Source organism: Haliotis asinina, chromosome 14 (genome assembly GCF_037392515.1).
Source record: "Haliotis asinina isolate JCU_RB_2024 chromosome 14, JCU_Hal_asi_v2, whole genome shotgun sequence".
Lineage (NCBI taxonomy): Eukaryota > Metazoa > Mollusca > Gastropoda > Lepetellida > Haliotidae > Haliotis > Haliotis asinina.
Genome location: NC_090293.1, coordinates 46,142,016 through 46,159,205, shown reverse-complemented (window position 1 = coordinate 46,159,205; position 17,190 = coordinate 46,142,016). Strand labels below are relative to the sequence as shown.

Genomic DNA, 17,190 nt, shown 5'->3' with positions numbered 1-17,190 from the left:
ATACAGTGAATGGGTTTTTAGAAGATTTCAGTACCCATTTTCTTCTGGGGGACTTGTATCTATTACATGTGGAACTTCATATTATAAACAATACAAAGAATTTATTGATAAGTTAATGTTGAAAGTTTTTTTTCAAAAACATGTAACAGGTTTATGTCTTTGTTAATTTAAGACAAAAGCATTCTTCACATTCTTTATTCTGTACTTCTTGAAAAGTTGTTAACATGAAAGTTTAGCACAAAACGGTAAACAGTCAACATCACTTCTAGAACGAATTAACATAAACATGGGAATATATTGCACTTGGACCATCCAACCCAATGTTCAGGACCTATCCACACATCTCATTATGCCCTATCAATATCATGATTACGTAAGGGAGACAACTCTATACAGCTCACAGCTTGTTCAACCAATTGCCATCACGAACCTAATTCAATCACTAAATTGAGAGGTTTGTAAACATACAGTAAGAGCACCAATATGGCAGCTTACAACATACACTGGGTTGGCACACCTGCCTATGTGTCTTAAGGAAAATGGGTGACCACAGCTTCTAAGGTGTCTAAAGGTCTGAGGTACTCAGCTGCCTGGGTGTCTAGAGGAGACTGGGACCACAACTACCTGGGTGTCTAAAGGCGACTGGGTTTGCACAGGTGCCCAGGTGTCTAAAGGAGACTGGGACCACAGCTGCCTATGTGTGTAAAGGAGACTGGGACCACAGTTGCCTATGTGTGTAAAGGAGACTGGGACCACAGCTGCCTATGTGATTAAAGCGGATTGGATGGTTACAGATTCTTGTAGGGCATCGAGTTCACAAGTTTAATGTGCAGATAAGAATTTAATTACATTTTCAAACATTATAACAGTGAAAAATGTTCATGATGCTAACACTGAAGCAGAAGTACTTCAGTCCACAACTACAATGCCCAACATGATAAAGACAATCATGGTGAGATTACGATTCAACACTGAGTTGTTATTTCTTGTCTCTAAAAATTCCAGGTCATATCATTAAATGGAAAACTTGCACTCAACCAACAACCCACCAGAAACTACAAAGAAAACAGTTTGGAGTCATGAATATTATGGAAGATATATTTTTTATAATGATGAAAGAATTTCTTTCCGTATTCCCAAAATATTCATGATCTCTAATTTGTCTTGTTTTGTTTGAAACAATTAATTTAATTATCCAATATCATGAGCTGCTTGAGAACTTTGTCCAGTATGACCTTTGTATGATTGTAAGGGCGCAAAATGAAACATAGTATTCACTGATAATTTTGCACATTTTCTCTCAATGTATCATTTTCATTTAACACACATGCATTCGGTCATACCAGATTAAAATTGTCCATCACAAAATATTGCAACTTACATGATTTATCAAAGACTTAAATGAAGCCCTGTCTTCTGTTCAACAAGCCATCTTAGTCTCAGAATGATTAAGTAAGAGAGAGAACGAGATGAGTTTTACACCACTTTTAGCAGGGGACGTCAAAAAGTTTCACACATTATACCCATGTAGTGAATTGAACCCAGGCCATAGGCACGATGAGAGATCTTTGATCACTGGGCTACCCCACCATTCCAGTTCAAAAATGAGGGTAACATCTATATTATAACACTGGCTAAAGAAATTACAGCACTAATATCATGCTTGAATGAGAATAGCTTTGCTAATGAAACTGCACTGCCCTGAAGTGAACCTTGAAACTTTAAATGATGATGAATATCACAATGTGGTACAGGGTCCAGTAACTAACAAAGTGAAAGAACTCTGCACTGTGATATCACCTAATTATAGCCATGGGGATAAAACTGCTGCTGTTGCTGATAATATGCCTGGATCATAGCTGCATCATATGGCTGCTGGTTATTGCCAACTGAAGTCACAGTCTCGTATGTTTGAGCCACGTCTGGGGTCATGACTTGAGGTACAGAAGCTGGGGTCAAGGTTGTCACTACTTGAGCCGCCTGGAGGTTCAGAGGCGACACGGCCTGCTGCAAGCTGGTGACAACTGGGTAGGGGGTGTGGGGGGAGTCGGAGGGAGGGGGAGGGCTGATGGGAGAATGCTGCATGTAGAAATGATTGGCACTGGTGGCCATGGCATGCTGTCTCTGGGGACTGAGTGTAGGACTGGAAGATGAAGGCTGGTCAGGGACTTGGGTTTCAGAGGTAATGGTAGAGAGAGGGATGGTGGACTCTACTGTATAGGTTGTGATGCTCTGAGATGTTGTGGAGTCTGTTGTAGACAGAGGGAGCAGGATGGCATGCATGGCATGCTCTGCTGCAATAACATTGACTGCTCTGTCAAGAGCTGCAGTACCTGTCAGAGTCAATGGAACATCAGCCGTGGGCAAGGAAGTGTCTGGCACAGTTAGCGAAGTGTCTGCTATGCCAGAAGTGTCTGATGCTGAATTTGTCATACCAGACTGATCCAGGTTGCCTGTTTCAAGGTACATCTTAGGGGCATCAAACCCAGGTTCTGAGGTCTTCAACTGGGACATAAGAGCCTTGATACGTTCTGGGTCATACTTATGTTTGTTACTTAGATGCAGTCTCATGTTTCCTCGTGTGGTACTCTTGTACGGACAGTCAGGGCAGCTGAACGGTTTCTCTCCTGTGTGAGTCCTCATATGAACAAGTCGTTGTGTTTTTGTCTTGAACGTTTTCTTACACTCAGAACATGAATGCTTTCTTTCATCACTGTGTCTATGGAAAACATGGCTGTTGAGACAGGTTCTGCTCTTGAATCCCTGCCCACAAACCTCACACACAAAAGGAGTCTCAACCTGGTGGATAAGCTTGTGGTCCTTTAACTGAAACTTGGTGAAGCACTCCTTACCACAGATATCACATGTAAACGGCTTCCATCCTTGTGGCAGTGGCACACCATGTCGGAAATACTTGTGGTAATGGATGTAGTAGAAGTTGGGATCCTTAGTCTTGTAACCACAGATATCACAAACCTTAGGACTTGCTTCTCTTCTCCTTATCACAACATTCTTAATCACTTCATCAGCCGTAATGTTGTGGGTGTTCAGAAGATGAGTCACACTCCGTTTTGGAAACACAAACTCATTACCACAAAGCTCACACTTGTACTGCCGTTCACCTTCCTCTATGTGTTCTGCCATTCTCTCAAGTTCACTAGCAAGCTGGCTAGTGATGTCTGCTTTGGGCCATCTTTTCCTCTTCTTGGGCTGAGGCTTGGTGATTCTTGGAGCTGCTGGCTTCTCCAGCTCTTTGGCTGGACTTGGGCTTGGGCTCAGGAAGATCATTGGCAAATCGTAATCATCATCCTCGTCATTCTCCCTTGTCAGGCGATTCAACTCCATCTTTGCTCTCTTCTTTGGAGGCGGTCTCACAGCTACGTGGGTAGGAAGAGGCAATTTCCTGTAAGCAAATTTTCAGCAATGTTAGCACTTAAAGGTCATCACAGTCGTCTAGTGACTACTTTCATCAATCACACAAGTATACATCTAGTTTTGTTGAGAAGGGTATCTAATATTTGACTGTCCATGCCATGAACGGTTCCAAGTTGCATAAACCTAACCCAACTCTCTGAAAACTAAACTCTGGACTCAAGGCAAACAGAGATAGATGATATATGTACAGCATATATCACTCGGTTTGGAGATGTGTATAAGTAAGTGAGTGAGTGAGTGAGTGAGTGAGTGAGTGAGTGAGTGAGTGAGTGAGTGGGTGGGTGGGTGGGTGAGTGAGTGAGTGAGTGAGTGAGTGAGTGAGTGAGTATGGTTTTACGCCGCTTTTAGCAATATTGCAGCAATATCATGGTGAGGACACCAGAAATGGGCTCACTCTCTGTTCCAATGTGGGGAATCAAACCCAACTCTTCCTCGTTGTTTTTATTTCTGTTAATGAAGCTGATACGAATTTTGATTAGTTTCATTTTCAAAACAAGAAGGCCACCATGCCTGACCTCCCTATTATGAGCCAATGCTTTAACCACAAGGCCATCCCATCACCCCATGTACATGTGATGTGACTCATGGTAACCAGACCCTGGTTCACTGAATAAGAAACTAAACCACGGACTGACAAAGTGATGTGACAAAGACTCTCTCACATAACTGCACTGTGATTACACATAGAGTACACATCCTGAGATTCTGTCCAAGATGTACCATGCTGACTGTCATTGTCTGGCACGATGACATCAATGTCTAACCAATTCATTTAAGCATGCATTGCACAAATATCAGTAACCATGAATCCATGGAGTCCACGGAAGCAAGTTAAATGAACTCATACAATATACATTCATTTGGCATAACAGACTAATTGGTTGTTACGGGAATGGATGACTGAGAGTAAAAAAGTGAGTGAGTGAGTTAAATTTTATGCAGCACTGAGCAATACTACAGCAATATGGCATGGTCTGTAAATAATCGAGTCTGGACCAGAAAATCCACTCATCTACAGCATGAATATCAATCTACGTAACTGGGATACAACAACGTGTCAGCCAAGTCAGTGAGTTTGACCACCTAATCCCGTTAATCGCTAATACAACTAGATTCTAATATGGCAGGTCCAAGGTAAGGGTCATAAAACATAACATATTTGGGGACAGTCAAGTAAAAAACGGACATTTTATGACAAAACAGGGGATGGAACATGAAAAGAATGAATAACAAGAAGACATGATCAACAATTTCTCTTGCCACAGTGTCCTGTTTCTATTTAGTTTCTTGAACTCTCTCAAGACAATCATGTTCTGAAAACACATACCACATCTGATTTACCTATAATGTTTACCTAGAAAATCTGTCTCCATTGGCGATAATGTACAATAACTCAAGAAATGCATGTCAAAGGCCATAACTCCATAATAAATTATGACAGTTTCTGTTTCAGTACTCCATCAAAGCATTCAATGATTCGTGCCTTGAAAACACATCAAATTTGGTTTCCCTATCCATGACAGTTTTTGAGAAAATCTGTCCCCATCATCTGGGACGGAGGGGCTTCAAACAAATATCTCCTTCTGACTTCATGGTGTGGGATAATAACCTTGTGAGAGTAGGCCAAAAATATGACAAGCATTATTAGAGGGTGATCACTTTCAGTTCATCAGTGCATTAAACACCTCCTTCATCTACTCGTTAATAAATGACTTTATCCCTCAATAGAGGCAATGACTGTCCCGGATTTACATGCAGTTCTCACCTTGCCCTTCCTTTCTTGCCTTTCTTCATCCCTGTCAAAGCATCCAGTGCTTGTTCCGGCTTTCCTGCTACCTCATCAAGGATAGGCTGAGGCATTGTCATATTGGCACATACTTGGGTCCCTTCTGCTGTTTCACTGACATTGTTACTAAGTATTTCAGGCATACTTGGTGTGACGATTATTGTCGAATCACGCGTACTTGTCTCCATAGTAACAGGCACACAGTTACTGACTTCCTTGTTGACTAGCTCCACAGACTGAAGTAACTTCTGTTTCCTGCCCTGAACAGGAGTCAGGACAGGAGTCTCCTCTGCTGCTCCTCTATCCATCGAGTCAATATCCAGACCCAAGTTTTCACCTGCCTCAGACATCTCCAGCAATATGTCTGAAGCAACCAAAGGTTGTTTCCATTTTGTAGCAGTATAACTAGGTTTCACATCATTGAAACTTACAGATTTCTCAACTTTCTGCCCAACTTTGCCTTTTCTGATGGACTCTTTCTTGGCAGCATTTCTTGCCTGAAACCTGCCTTTCGGTCCTGCCTTAACAACTGGTCCAACAACCTCTTGCTCCTCCTCCTCATCATCAGTAGCATCATCATCATCATCATCATCATCATCATCATCCCATACATCCTCAACAACCTTCGGGGCACTTGCTCCTCTGGTGCCATATTTATGCCCTACAGCTTTGGAGACCGTTCCTATAATTTTTTTCTTTTGACCACGCTTAGAACGTCCCTTTTTGGCTCTTTGCAAGGGCAACTTAGCAATCTCAGACATTGCCTTAAAGTAACTCTCTTCTGTTCCAACATTTTGATCTTTCTTAGAATTCTTACTTGCATTTTCAAAGGTCACCTTCAGCTTTGGCCAGCTTCCAACATTTGTGGACATATTGTGCTTAATCATGATACCATAGCATAGATGTTCCAGATTATGGATTTCAAATATTTTGGACAACACTTTTATTTCCCTGACTATTCCAAGGTTAACTTTGACCTTGCCAAGGTACAGGAATGTCACAAACACTTTCAGGGTAGATTCAGAGATGTACACTGGGACGACGATGCTTGCAAATCTGGAGTCAATGCCTTCCGAGAGGAGGCTGGCAAACCGCTCACTGGACATGGCAAGCACCAGCTTGTGAAGCTGAAAACAGGCATAATGGTTTATGGTTAAGTCTTCATTACAACTGCAGTCATTCCTGTTTTGTTGTTGTTCTACACCCTACTTGCGACATATGACAGTTCTTGAACAGTTGTGTCTGAATCAGACAATCCAGTGATTGACACCTAAGTATCAATGTCTTTAATTTGGATACGATGACATGCACCAGCTAAGTTAACAAGCCTGACCACTTGATCTCCTCAGTTTCCACTTGTGACAGGCAGGTTGCTGATCAGTTGTACATCAAAGATCTACACTGGACTAAATGTAAATGTTATTATAACCGTCTACAATTTAATGTGTTCCAGAGATCATGGAAATATAGATCAGAAAAACATAGCAATGTTGCATGGGTCAGAGGTCCAGGGTCTAAAATTCATATTTTTCAAGTCTTATCATATTTCCTAAGAACAAGCCATGACTATTTTTCATCCATCACAGTACACATAAAAAGAGGTGCTTTGTTTGTTCTCAGTTCAATATTTCAATGTTCATTATGTGTGCATGAATGTGAGAGTGTATGTACATGCGCGTGCACACTTGACAATGTGTGACGCGTTATACGTATATCACAAAATGGCATTAAATATTTCGGTACATTTTGGAGAAAAATATTTAACCATTACATATTGTGTTATTTTAGTTTTCAACCCGATCAGAGTAGAGTGAGGTTAAGCCAAAGCGTAAATGTTGCTAGCGTATAGAACTTGAATCATGTTTACATTTAACCTACCTTTTCATGGTTCATTTGAGAACGTTTAACCAGAGCTAAAGTCATCATGATTGGATGAATGAATTACTAAAGAATGATTATATTGCAGTTTTACCTTGATAGTAAACTTGCCAGTAGAGATATAAGCATCACACAGTTTCTGTTCAGTCATCAAGTTGAAAAGCAACAGCCGCGTCTGATCACCCCACTCCTGGTCATACAGCTCCACCTCCTCGGCAGGATTGATTCTCACTGGTCGCTGTGCTGTCTTCGCCTTCTCAGCTACTTTCTTGGCAGGAACATTGACAACAGTTGCCATTTGAGGGTCCCCAGCACAGGTGGGTGGGGACATCATGACAGTGTTGGCCATATTGTGGGAGCTGTACTGAGTCTGCTGCTGCTTCAGAATCACTCGGCCATATTCAGTCATTTCTGGTTTGGGTGGCAGTGCAACATCTTTCACAGTGTCTTGACTCATTGACTGGGCGTTACTTTCAAAAAGCGTTAAGCTGTCATTGATACCTTTTGGAAGATGTCTATAAACAGACTCTGCTTGATGTTGATGAAGAGTTTGTTGAGGAAGAGACTTAGCTGTCTGCTCATCTAATACAACAGTGTGTACAATTTCCAAACCTTTACTTCTGAGCAGCTCATAATTCCTTCTGTCAGTGTCAACAGATCGAGAAAAGCCTCCAGGATCTTCACAGGTCTTATCCAATCCGGAATCTACGGAATATGTAAACTTCTCTGTTCCAGGATCTGACTGAACAAGAGCAGACTGTAGGTATGCTTGCTGGACAATATCAGTGACCTGAGCTTCATACACTGCTTGTGATCCTGTGTTGGTAACGAACTCTCCATACTGCCCGTCTTCTGTGGCATGGGCTTGAGACCAAGCCACCAGGTGGGAGGGATGGGTCATCCCAATGTCAGGGATGGTACTCTGAAGGTCGGCGGATGACACATCACTGACCCCATGGTCCTGACCATCACCTGGGTAGTCATCCATTCCTACCAGTATCGTACAGACAACCTGAAACATAAAACAGCCCATAGAAACCAAATAAAAAGAGAGTGAGTGAGTGGGTGTAGGGGGTGGGGGTTTACACCTCATTTAGCAATATTAAGCAAAAACAAAATGGTGACACCAGAAATAGGCTTCACATATCGGGGAATCAAACCAAGATCTACAGCCTGATGGACAAATACTTTAACTATTAAGATACCCTAGCAGACAACTACAAAATATTTTGTATCAAACCTGGTTGCAGCATTTGTTATGCCTCGAGATACCAAGTCAACCAGCTTTACAAAAGATAACTTGCTCAAGAAGGTAAAATTTGAATTCAATAATATTTCATTAACAGTGGAGTAGAGTCTAAGTAAGAGATGGGTTGGCTCTATGTCATTGCAATTGTAGCAAATGCACAAGTTCCTCATTTCGTTCATAATGGTCTTAAAGGTCAATATTAACTTTCCTTTGGTTACCAATTTTGTACCAAGACTAGGAGCAGTGACAGTCCACAGAGACAAATCTTCCCTGTACAGAGCAAGGACATAGACAAGATCTGCTCTGCCATTTCGTTGCTTCCTTCCAAAAGATAAACACCAAGACTACGGTCAGTGACAACGTCCTCCTAACATTGGACGGCAACAAAGACAAGATGCTCATCTTCACAACAGACTCCAACCTGACACTTCTATCTGCAGCCATTGTGGTGTATTGTGATGGGAAGGCTGATACAGGAAGCTAAGTCTACAGATTGTAGGAACCAGCCCCAATCTGTTCAAAGTTGTTGACATTTCTTTACGCAAGAACAGGCCTTTGTTGAGATAACCATCTTATAACTTCAATGTTCTGTACAGTACCTCAATGCAGTGTTGCATATTACTAGTCATTGCAATATATTGATATGTATCCTTATTGTGTATATATGGCTTAAACATATTTTATTCCATTCAAGAAGAAAAAAAAAGAATTGGCAAACAAGCCTAATTGGCTTAATTAATGCCACTCCATAATACATGTGAGGGTTCATAATTATACATGATGTTGCACATATTTATAACAAGTTACCCCTGACCAATCTTGGATCTCAACAATTTATTTTGGATTTGTTTGGTGGCCAGTTGTTATCAAGATATATCTTTATATTGCTTCCACTTGTCCAGCATTCGACTTTCCAATTTAGTATGAGATTTCTCGATTGACTAATCACACCAACATTGTTCAGAATGATACATGTTACTTAATCATAATTATATTAAAAAATTTTCACTGGAATACTACTTAAGGTTACTTGGCAAAGGCATCATTCCCAGTCTAGGCAGAGGCACAGCTAGGTCACACATTTATACCAACTGTTAGTGGCGCTAGATATTTATGTTGGGGGGGATTTATGTACAGACTGAACAAAAGAAAAGAAAAATGGATTTCCTGGCACTGCCTTGACAAGAACTGTGGATCAACAATATCTACACCAAATGACATTATCACAGTGGTTAGCAACAACCAGAACCACTCACCTGTACACAATGTACAACAACCCTCAAAGAGAAGAAAAAGAGTCAGATTGGATGAGAACCTCTTAGCTCTGAAAATGGGGCTACAGCAGGATGAAATCACCCACATGGAATAGGCAGATTCTGCTTCTTTCACTTTTATGTTGTGCTAGCTGTTGTGTAACATCTCAATTGTACACAGTTGCTAATATGTAAATAAATGTATAAAGTATACTGGACAAAATAATTTAGGGATATTGGTATTTTTATCATTGATATTTCATCAGATTTTCAGTGAATAAATAGATCATTATTCATAATTTCAAAATTTACATATATCCGTAACTAATAATTTTTGTCCAGTATATATATCTGATTTTGTTTTGTATGTACCAGTCTATCTGCCAGGTAGGCCAGTAGAGCTAACAAGCCGATCACTCAGGCATATAATCCGGATTATTCATATTAGTTAAGAAGAAAGAACATAATTAAAACTGGCTTAACACTACTGGTCAAATGCGCATGAAGTAGACCTGATTTTTACCTAGCAGACCTGGAAGGTCTGTTTCATGTTCATAACCTCGGACAGGTGGGACTAACCCCCCACCTGTTGTATACAAATAATACATGTCTTTGATTGGTGTAAAAACATGTAACAGTCAGCCAAGTAAAGCACCTGCTTTTAATAATTCTATTCCACATCATTAATCCTGTCCGTGGACGAATGTCAGCATCATACATAACAATGAATTGTGAAATGCTTTCAGGGAATAAAGAACAGTTCAGTTCACCCATGACATGCAGATTTTCTTTAGAGATTTCTTTATTTAAATTTTGATTTTACTAACAATAGTGTTGCAATTGTGTTGCATAAAACTGGCTACCATGGTTACAACAAATCCCATAAAGAATCTGCTATCTCAATCTTTGCATTCTGTGTTAACCTTTACACAGAGATTCTACTCAAGCCTTTCCAGTATTTAGTACTGAAAATTGCACAGTACTGTTGTCAAGATAACAAATCTGAAAAATGAGCTCACAAAGCAGGTTGTTGCCAAAAAAGAGGCTATATAGAAACTGATTAATAGAAAAATAGTGACTATACTATCAACATGCTCCTAGAAATATTCCTTAAATGCCGTGGGAACACTTCAACACTTCAACAGTGTCTTCAACCACTAAACTAACCACTCCCTCCACACAGAACAAAACACAAATGCTATCAATAACGTGAAGTAGCTGCACAAAATGTCATTTGCTATGTTGTAGCTATGAACTTTAACAGCAATCTCACAAGCAAAATGATCTGTATAGGCCTTCAATACTTATACTCACACACAGTGATTTGATCTGTATAACTGACAGTTATCCAAATTTTGCTAATCACCTTTTTCATACATTTGGATATGATATGCTGTCTAATAAATAGTTATAAATTTGTCTAAATGTTATAGCTATTCATATTTATCTCTAGGAAAAATAGCATTATTGAAATCTTACACAGAAATGATTAAAATAATTGTTTTGGAATTTGCTAAATTTCAAAGTTTTTAAATAACATTGACCTTACTGTATCTGCAAGCAATGCTTATTGATACAGATACAATTTAATCAAGAATTGACTCAAAATGGAACACTGTAGTTAGCAAATTTAACTTTTTTATTTCTTAGGTGCTTATCCTAAATCCTTTGCCAGGATTACTTTCTTCAAATTCTTGCAAATGTTTTAGATATATCTAGCTGTTCATATAAAAAAAATCGATACATTATCCAGATACAAAGGTCACTCTGTGATAACCCAAGGTATGTTTACAAAATTAAATAAAAAAAAATAAAAACACTTCCAATGAAAGTATTGAGTGCAAACACCGTCAGTCAGTTTTGAGATGTCCCGTTATAAAAACATCTCAATCTGGGTCAGCGGTTTCGAGAGCATCCCGACCATTCTATACTTCGTATCAGATAAGTCACGATCCCCTGAGTTTCGCGACTGAAAACTGACTTTTTAATTAGTTTTTGACAATGTCATGGTTTCATTTGCAAACTACGCGTCACATCCAATCGATTTAGACAAGTTCCAGATGCCAAAAGTCCTCATTTCGTTTCCAGTTCGATAATATACCTTTCTGTTTGCGCGAGGCGCAGTCAAATAATCTGACATGGCGGCCATTTTAAGCCAAGTTGAACGTAACCCCGTTATAAAACCTTCATATTTGACTATACGCATAATTTAAACAATATATCTCATGATCTCGTGAATAATAACAACATTCTGCTTTACCGATCCAGATGCTTGATCTTGCCCAAAATGTTATAATGCTGATTTTGATGAAGTTTTAACACGTATCGCTTCGTTGTCCAAAACAGACTTGAGTAATGTGACCTTGACCGAGGGTTTGCAGCAATTTGATTGGCTGATTTCTGAATACATTACTTTTCACATACATCTCATGTGCTCGACGCTTAGTATTCATTAATTAATCCAAGCTACAGAATCTGAATGAACCCACTTAAGTATGATAACCGCAGTCCAAATCATAATTGTCATATGTATCTATATAAGTAGCATTGTGAGAGTTTGAATATTTGTGTCAAATTATGTTTCGACACTTTTGAGTTATGGCACTTTTTTATGATTACTATACTTTCAAGTTCCATAATTATATTTTCGGAAAAAAGAAAGAAATTCAGTAAATTAGATGGTTAAGTACAAATCTTACAAAGTATTCTTATTTCAGTGTGATATTTAACGTAATTCTGCTTCTGAAAGGGGTTCATTGCTTGGAATCTAACAGCATCCACCCATCCATCGAGACAAACGCTTATAGTCTCAGAATATATATAATTTTGACAGTAACAAACAAGCAAACTGGAAGGGTGCCCTGGGAGACGGGAAATTCAAAACCTGTACCTGAGGAAATCTAAACTTTGCTCCACTTAGGGCTTTAGCATTGCAGAGAGGACTTGGCAGTAGGGAAAATAATGCCGTTCAGGGACTGTAAGACAGCTAGATTAATTACCATTCACCCGTTACCCCATCAATAATGATCCTGAAATTAAACCAACAATAACCCACACCTGTTTGGCTTGGTTAGCCTGGTGGGGTCTCATTCATTCACGTTGTTGTTGTTTGATGTTTGTCTATATTATTTTCATTTGTCAGTAAAACATTTCCTGTAATAGTATAGTTTGTTACACACTGCATCTGTTGTATGCTTCAAGGTTTGCTCCCACCAAGCCCCGAGTTAGATTTCGTCTGTCTGCTTTTCGTAAGAGGTTACTAAGGGGATCGGTTGTGTGGACTCGCTGACTTGATTGACATGAGTCATTCTATTGCGATTGCGAAGATCGATGTTAATGATTTCAATCACTGCATTGTCTGGTTCACTCTATTAGTTACAGCTAGAATATTGTCGAGAACATCGTTAAACAACAAACAAATTTCATGCTTTTAATTGTTGTTTATGTAATTTAGTCTCGTGGCTGTTGGCAGAGATAGTACTGATGCTGAATTAGAACTTACTCATTTTAATTGATCGTCCCGTTTCGTGAGATTGACATTTAGTCCCAGAAATAGAGTCATCACAGTCAAAAGATATATATATCTACACGCCCAAAACAATTCTTAATTGCGGGGAACTGATTCAATCTAGGCTTGCCAAACATTCTAAACTTGAGCAGGACTTAAGTTGTTTCAAAGGCATTTAGAAGTTGGTGGAATCAAACTAAAATGCTTTATGGTTCCACATCTTTATTATACAAGGTCACAACGTTTCGAAACAGTTCCCAGTCTCTTCTTCAGGTGAAGTGAGGGTAAGACTAAAGGGATGTAGTATATATACACATAACAGTAGACAGATAACAATGGGTAACAAGATATACAGGTTTCTATTAATTGATGTACAGGCTTCGATTGATTGATGTACAGGCTTCAACTTAAGTACAGGCTTCAACCTATTGGTGTGCAGGCTTGTATTGATTAGGTTAACGAGTTACAGGTAAAGATGTTTGGATAAAGGTTAGTCACTGAGGATAAGGTAGTTGATGCATTGGGTAGGTGCATCCTTAGTCATTTATCCTCTATGTGTATATATACTACATCCCTTTAGTCTTACCATCACTTCACCTGAAGAAGAGACTAGGATCTGTCTCGAAACGTTGTAACCTTGTATAATAAAGAAGTTGAACCATAAAGCATTTTAGTTTGAGCAGGACTCCTTCTTTCGCTGTTCTCTGTATCTGGGAGAAGGATTACTGTTTCGTCGCAGTATTTTGTTACTTACTGATAAATGTAAACTACTTCTTAAAAGCTTGTCGTCATCGTGCCGTCTACATGATTTTTTCACTGCTATTATCTTCATTTATAAAAGTGGAACAAAATTCCTAGAAAGGTCAAGCCAAAATATTTTTTAGATGTGAGCATATCAGTTAAACATTTGCCCATTTGCACTTACGGAGTTTCTGACAACGGTTTAAGAATGTTACTTGTATAACGAAACGTTGCATCATAATATGCTAAAGATGCGCTCAGCTAGGAAGTATCTTCCCTTTAACTTCCTCATGACCCCCTCCCTCCTCCTCCATGCTACCGATAATCTTAAACACGTTATTAAACGTTTATAGAACACGGAAAGGGATTCACGAATGCAGCCATATCAAATAACCACACGAACATATACACAGATTTATTGCCATTATTCCGAAGATAGAGACCGCAGACCGAGTCAAGCTTTTGGTTTGTCCATAGTGTTGTAAATATTTTGATAAATCCTAGTCCAGTGCTTATAGCGCTTTTTCGTATTTGTGATTTTTACCATGATCTTAAATGCATCTTTAGAAATAAATTTAGTTTTTGCTCAGATGGCAGATCATTTTAAATCTATTGTAGTAATGAATACAAGTGAAATGAAGGTTCTCAAATTTTTAGCTTCCATAGAAGGAAATTCCATTCTTAATATATTTTACCTATGTACTATTTTATGTATATTATGAACACAATCGTCCATACCGTATATTGTATAGATTATAGTTAATTTGTTTAGCAGTGTCTCGTAAATCAGTGTTATGGCCGGGTGATGTTTTATCTAAGCATTTGAAATGTTGCTTGGTAACATATATATCATGTGACGCTTTTATGAAATATTTCTGGTTCTTATTTGTCTTACATAAGTATGGGTCATTCCATTCTAGAGCCTCAAGGTAATAGGAAGGAGATTAGATATGCAATCATCTGTAAAAGTTGTCTGGGTAAGGGTGTCTAACTAATGGCACCTGTAACTATACTAACTAATGGGAGGATGCCCGAATCAGCACTATTGGAAAAACCAAATGTACGCATTTATTAAAATTCTTTGATGTAGTGATCACACCAACATTGTGCTATGGCACAGGAATATGGGGAACTTCATTTTGTAACAGTATTGAATCGGTTCTGCTTGTTTTTTTGTGCAAAAAGTATATTAAATAAATAGATCATCTTGTAATTCCATGGCCCTCGGGGATGTGACAGATTGCCCCTGCTGCTAATTTACATGACCTGTGTAGATATCTAATCAAATAGTGGTGTAGATTGTTACAACTTCCTCATTACAGATTACCTTTTCCAAGCTACTTAATGCTGATATCGTTAGATGATAGTGGTAGAATAACAGAGGCATCAAAAGTTAAAGTCTCCGTTTTAATTTTGGTTTTGGATATGTCTGGCTGAGCCAACATATTGGTGATGTAAAGATGTTTAAATGTGTATTTAAACAGAGATAATTCAGAACAGTGCTGATACTCTACCCTGGGTAATTCCTGAAAATGCAACTATTATTAGTATTTTAAGTCAGCGCCAAATGTCAAATGTTATTTATCGTTGAACCTTTCTACACATTTAAGAGCTGCTTTAGCACAATTCAGTAGTGGTAAGTTTAAAATACCTGTAGAAACTGGGCGTTATAACAACACTGATTGTATTCCATGGTTTTGTTTATCATGTAAATCTACAGGTGATTTCATCTATCCTATACTGAAGATGAATTCCATGTACTGTTCATAATGTGATTCCTATTCACAACTAAAAGAGAAGTTTATTACAAAATATAAAGCATTATTTTGTACATATATTCTTTAGCATATCTTCTCAAGAAAATAATGTAGATACAGTAAAATCTGTTGTCTTGTATCTATTTTATGTTAAAAGGATTATTACATACACACTTGAATGATCACCGTGCCCCGACTTTAACGATTGAATATCATTTTAATGTTTTTGGGGCCTAAAGTCTAAGTAAACTTATCCTCAGTACTTTTCGTTACACTCCACCGCTGAGCCTAACAAAACCTTCTGGGAGGTCGCGTCAGGTAACTTTTGAGACTGACCAGTCAGAACACAGCTCACCAAATCACGAAGGTGCACATTCGCACATCCCTCATGAACTTTTTATCTCGAAAAGGTTCATACCCGAACGATTCCGAATGCTATTTAGCGTACGCTTGCTTCCGGGTGATGCACACGACGTACGTACAGCCAAGACAACGGTGAGTAAACAGTCGCTGAAAATAGTGTTTTTGACAATATTCAAGGATGTTATCTTGCGGAAATATTAGCTAATGGTAACCATGTCATCAGAAACCCTAAAACGTATATACTGCAGGTCAAATAACTGTGTTATATGCTGATTTTTGTTTGTGGAGAGATCTGTGTCGGTGACTTGAATATTTTGAAAGTCCCTCCGATCCCTAAACAGTAGCCGTTGTCTGATTGGTTAAATCTATTTAACCGTCTCGCATTTGATTGGACGGTCATTGGTTGCTCAAAGGTTACCTGACGCGACCTTCTACTAGGTTTTGTTAGACTCTGTCGTGGAGTGTAACGAAATACACTGAGACGAAGTTTACTTAGACTGTTGGGCCTACGGCCTTTTACTGGAATAAATTCTGATTGTTTGTCTGTCTGTCTGTCAGTCTGTCCATCTGTCGAAATCAGCACTACCATATGGTGTTGAACGGTTCAGTGATCTAAGACAAATCCTCACAACTGCTAACTCTGAATCACACTATTGACCAGCGCAGGACCTACTGGGATTCGCATCACTGTCTTACAATGTGTATTTTTTTGTATTGACTCTACTGCAGTAGGTAGCGGTAGAATTTTCTGTAAGAAAATCATTTCTTCGCCGAATTCGTTCAAATCTGAAATATATGCCAATCATAACATATAAAAACAATACACGGTTGTAAAAATCTAGATTTATAAATTTGAAAATTACTGTCCAGACAGAGATTCGAACCCACGTGGTGGATCCAGTCAGTTCGCGCAATATTTTCAGCACAATATAACTTTGTAGACTGAACTGATACTCACGTCACGTGTAATTTTCAGTATCTTGAGACATGACCTCGAAACTGTCAACCAGTCACATGAGATCTGTGCTGTGGCTGTCGTAAAGGGTGTGGATGTGAGCAAGTAATCGAGCTCTTCATATCAGTGATGATCCGAACCAGGTCGTCTATGTCGTTCATGAACTCATCTTTTCAGTCAGTTTCAGTGTTTTTCACACATCACGCACGCGGGCCATGATAGGTCGAATTCCATGGGAATTCATTTTTCCACTGATTGATTCGAA

General features: G+C 39.0%; 1 protein-coding gene across 1 annotated transcript; it reads right to left on the bottom strand.

Annotated features, from left to right (window-relative positions):
- Positions 1–1,800: 1,800 nt before the first annotated feature.
- LOC137261387 (uncharacterized) lies at positions 1,801–11,966 on the bottom strand. The gene is made up of 4 exons (XM_067799131.1): positions 11,862–11,966; positions 7,194–8,111; positions 5,201–6,348; positions 1,801–3,403 (listed from the first exon to the last, which is right to left on the bottom strand). The coding sequence occupies exons 2-4, from the start codon at positions 8,085–8,087 to the stop codon at positions 1,801–1,803; spliced, it is 3,645 nt and encodes a 1,214-aa protein (XP_067655232.1). The 5' UTR covers positions 8,088–8,111; positions 11,862–11,966.
- Between the last annotated feature and the right edge of the window lie 5,224 nt (positions 11,967–17,190).

Coding starts and splice junctions, on each gene's coding strand:
- LOC137261387 (XM_067799131.1), bottom strand. CDS start 8,087: ATGGATGACTACCCAGGTGATGGTCAGGACCATGGGGTCAGTGATGTG. Junction 6,349..7,193: donor CTGGCAAGTTTACTATCAAG/GTAAAACTGCAA, acceptor GCCTGTTTTCAG/CTTCACAAGCTGGTGCTTGC. Junction 3,404..5,200: donor GGCAAGAAAGGAAGGGCAAG/GTGAGAACTGCA, acceptor ATTTGCTTACAG/GAAATTGCCTCTTCCTACCC.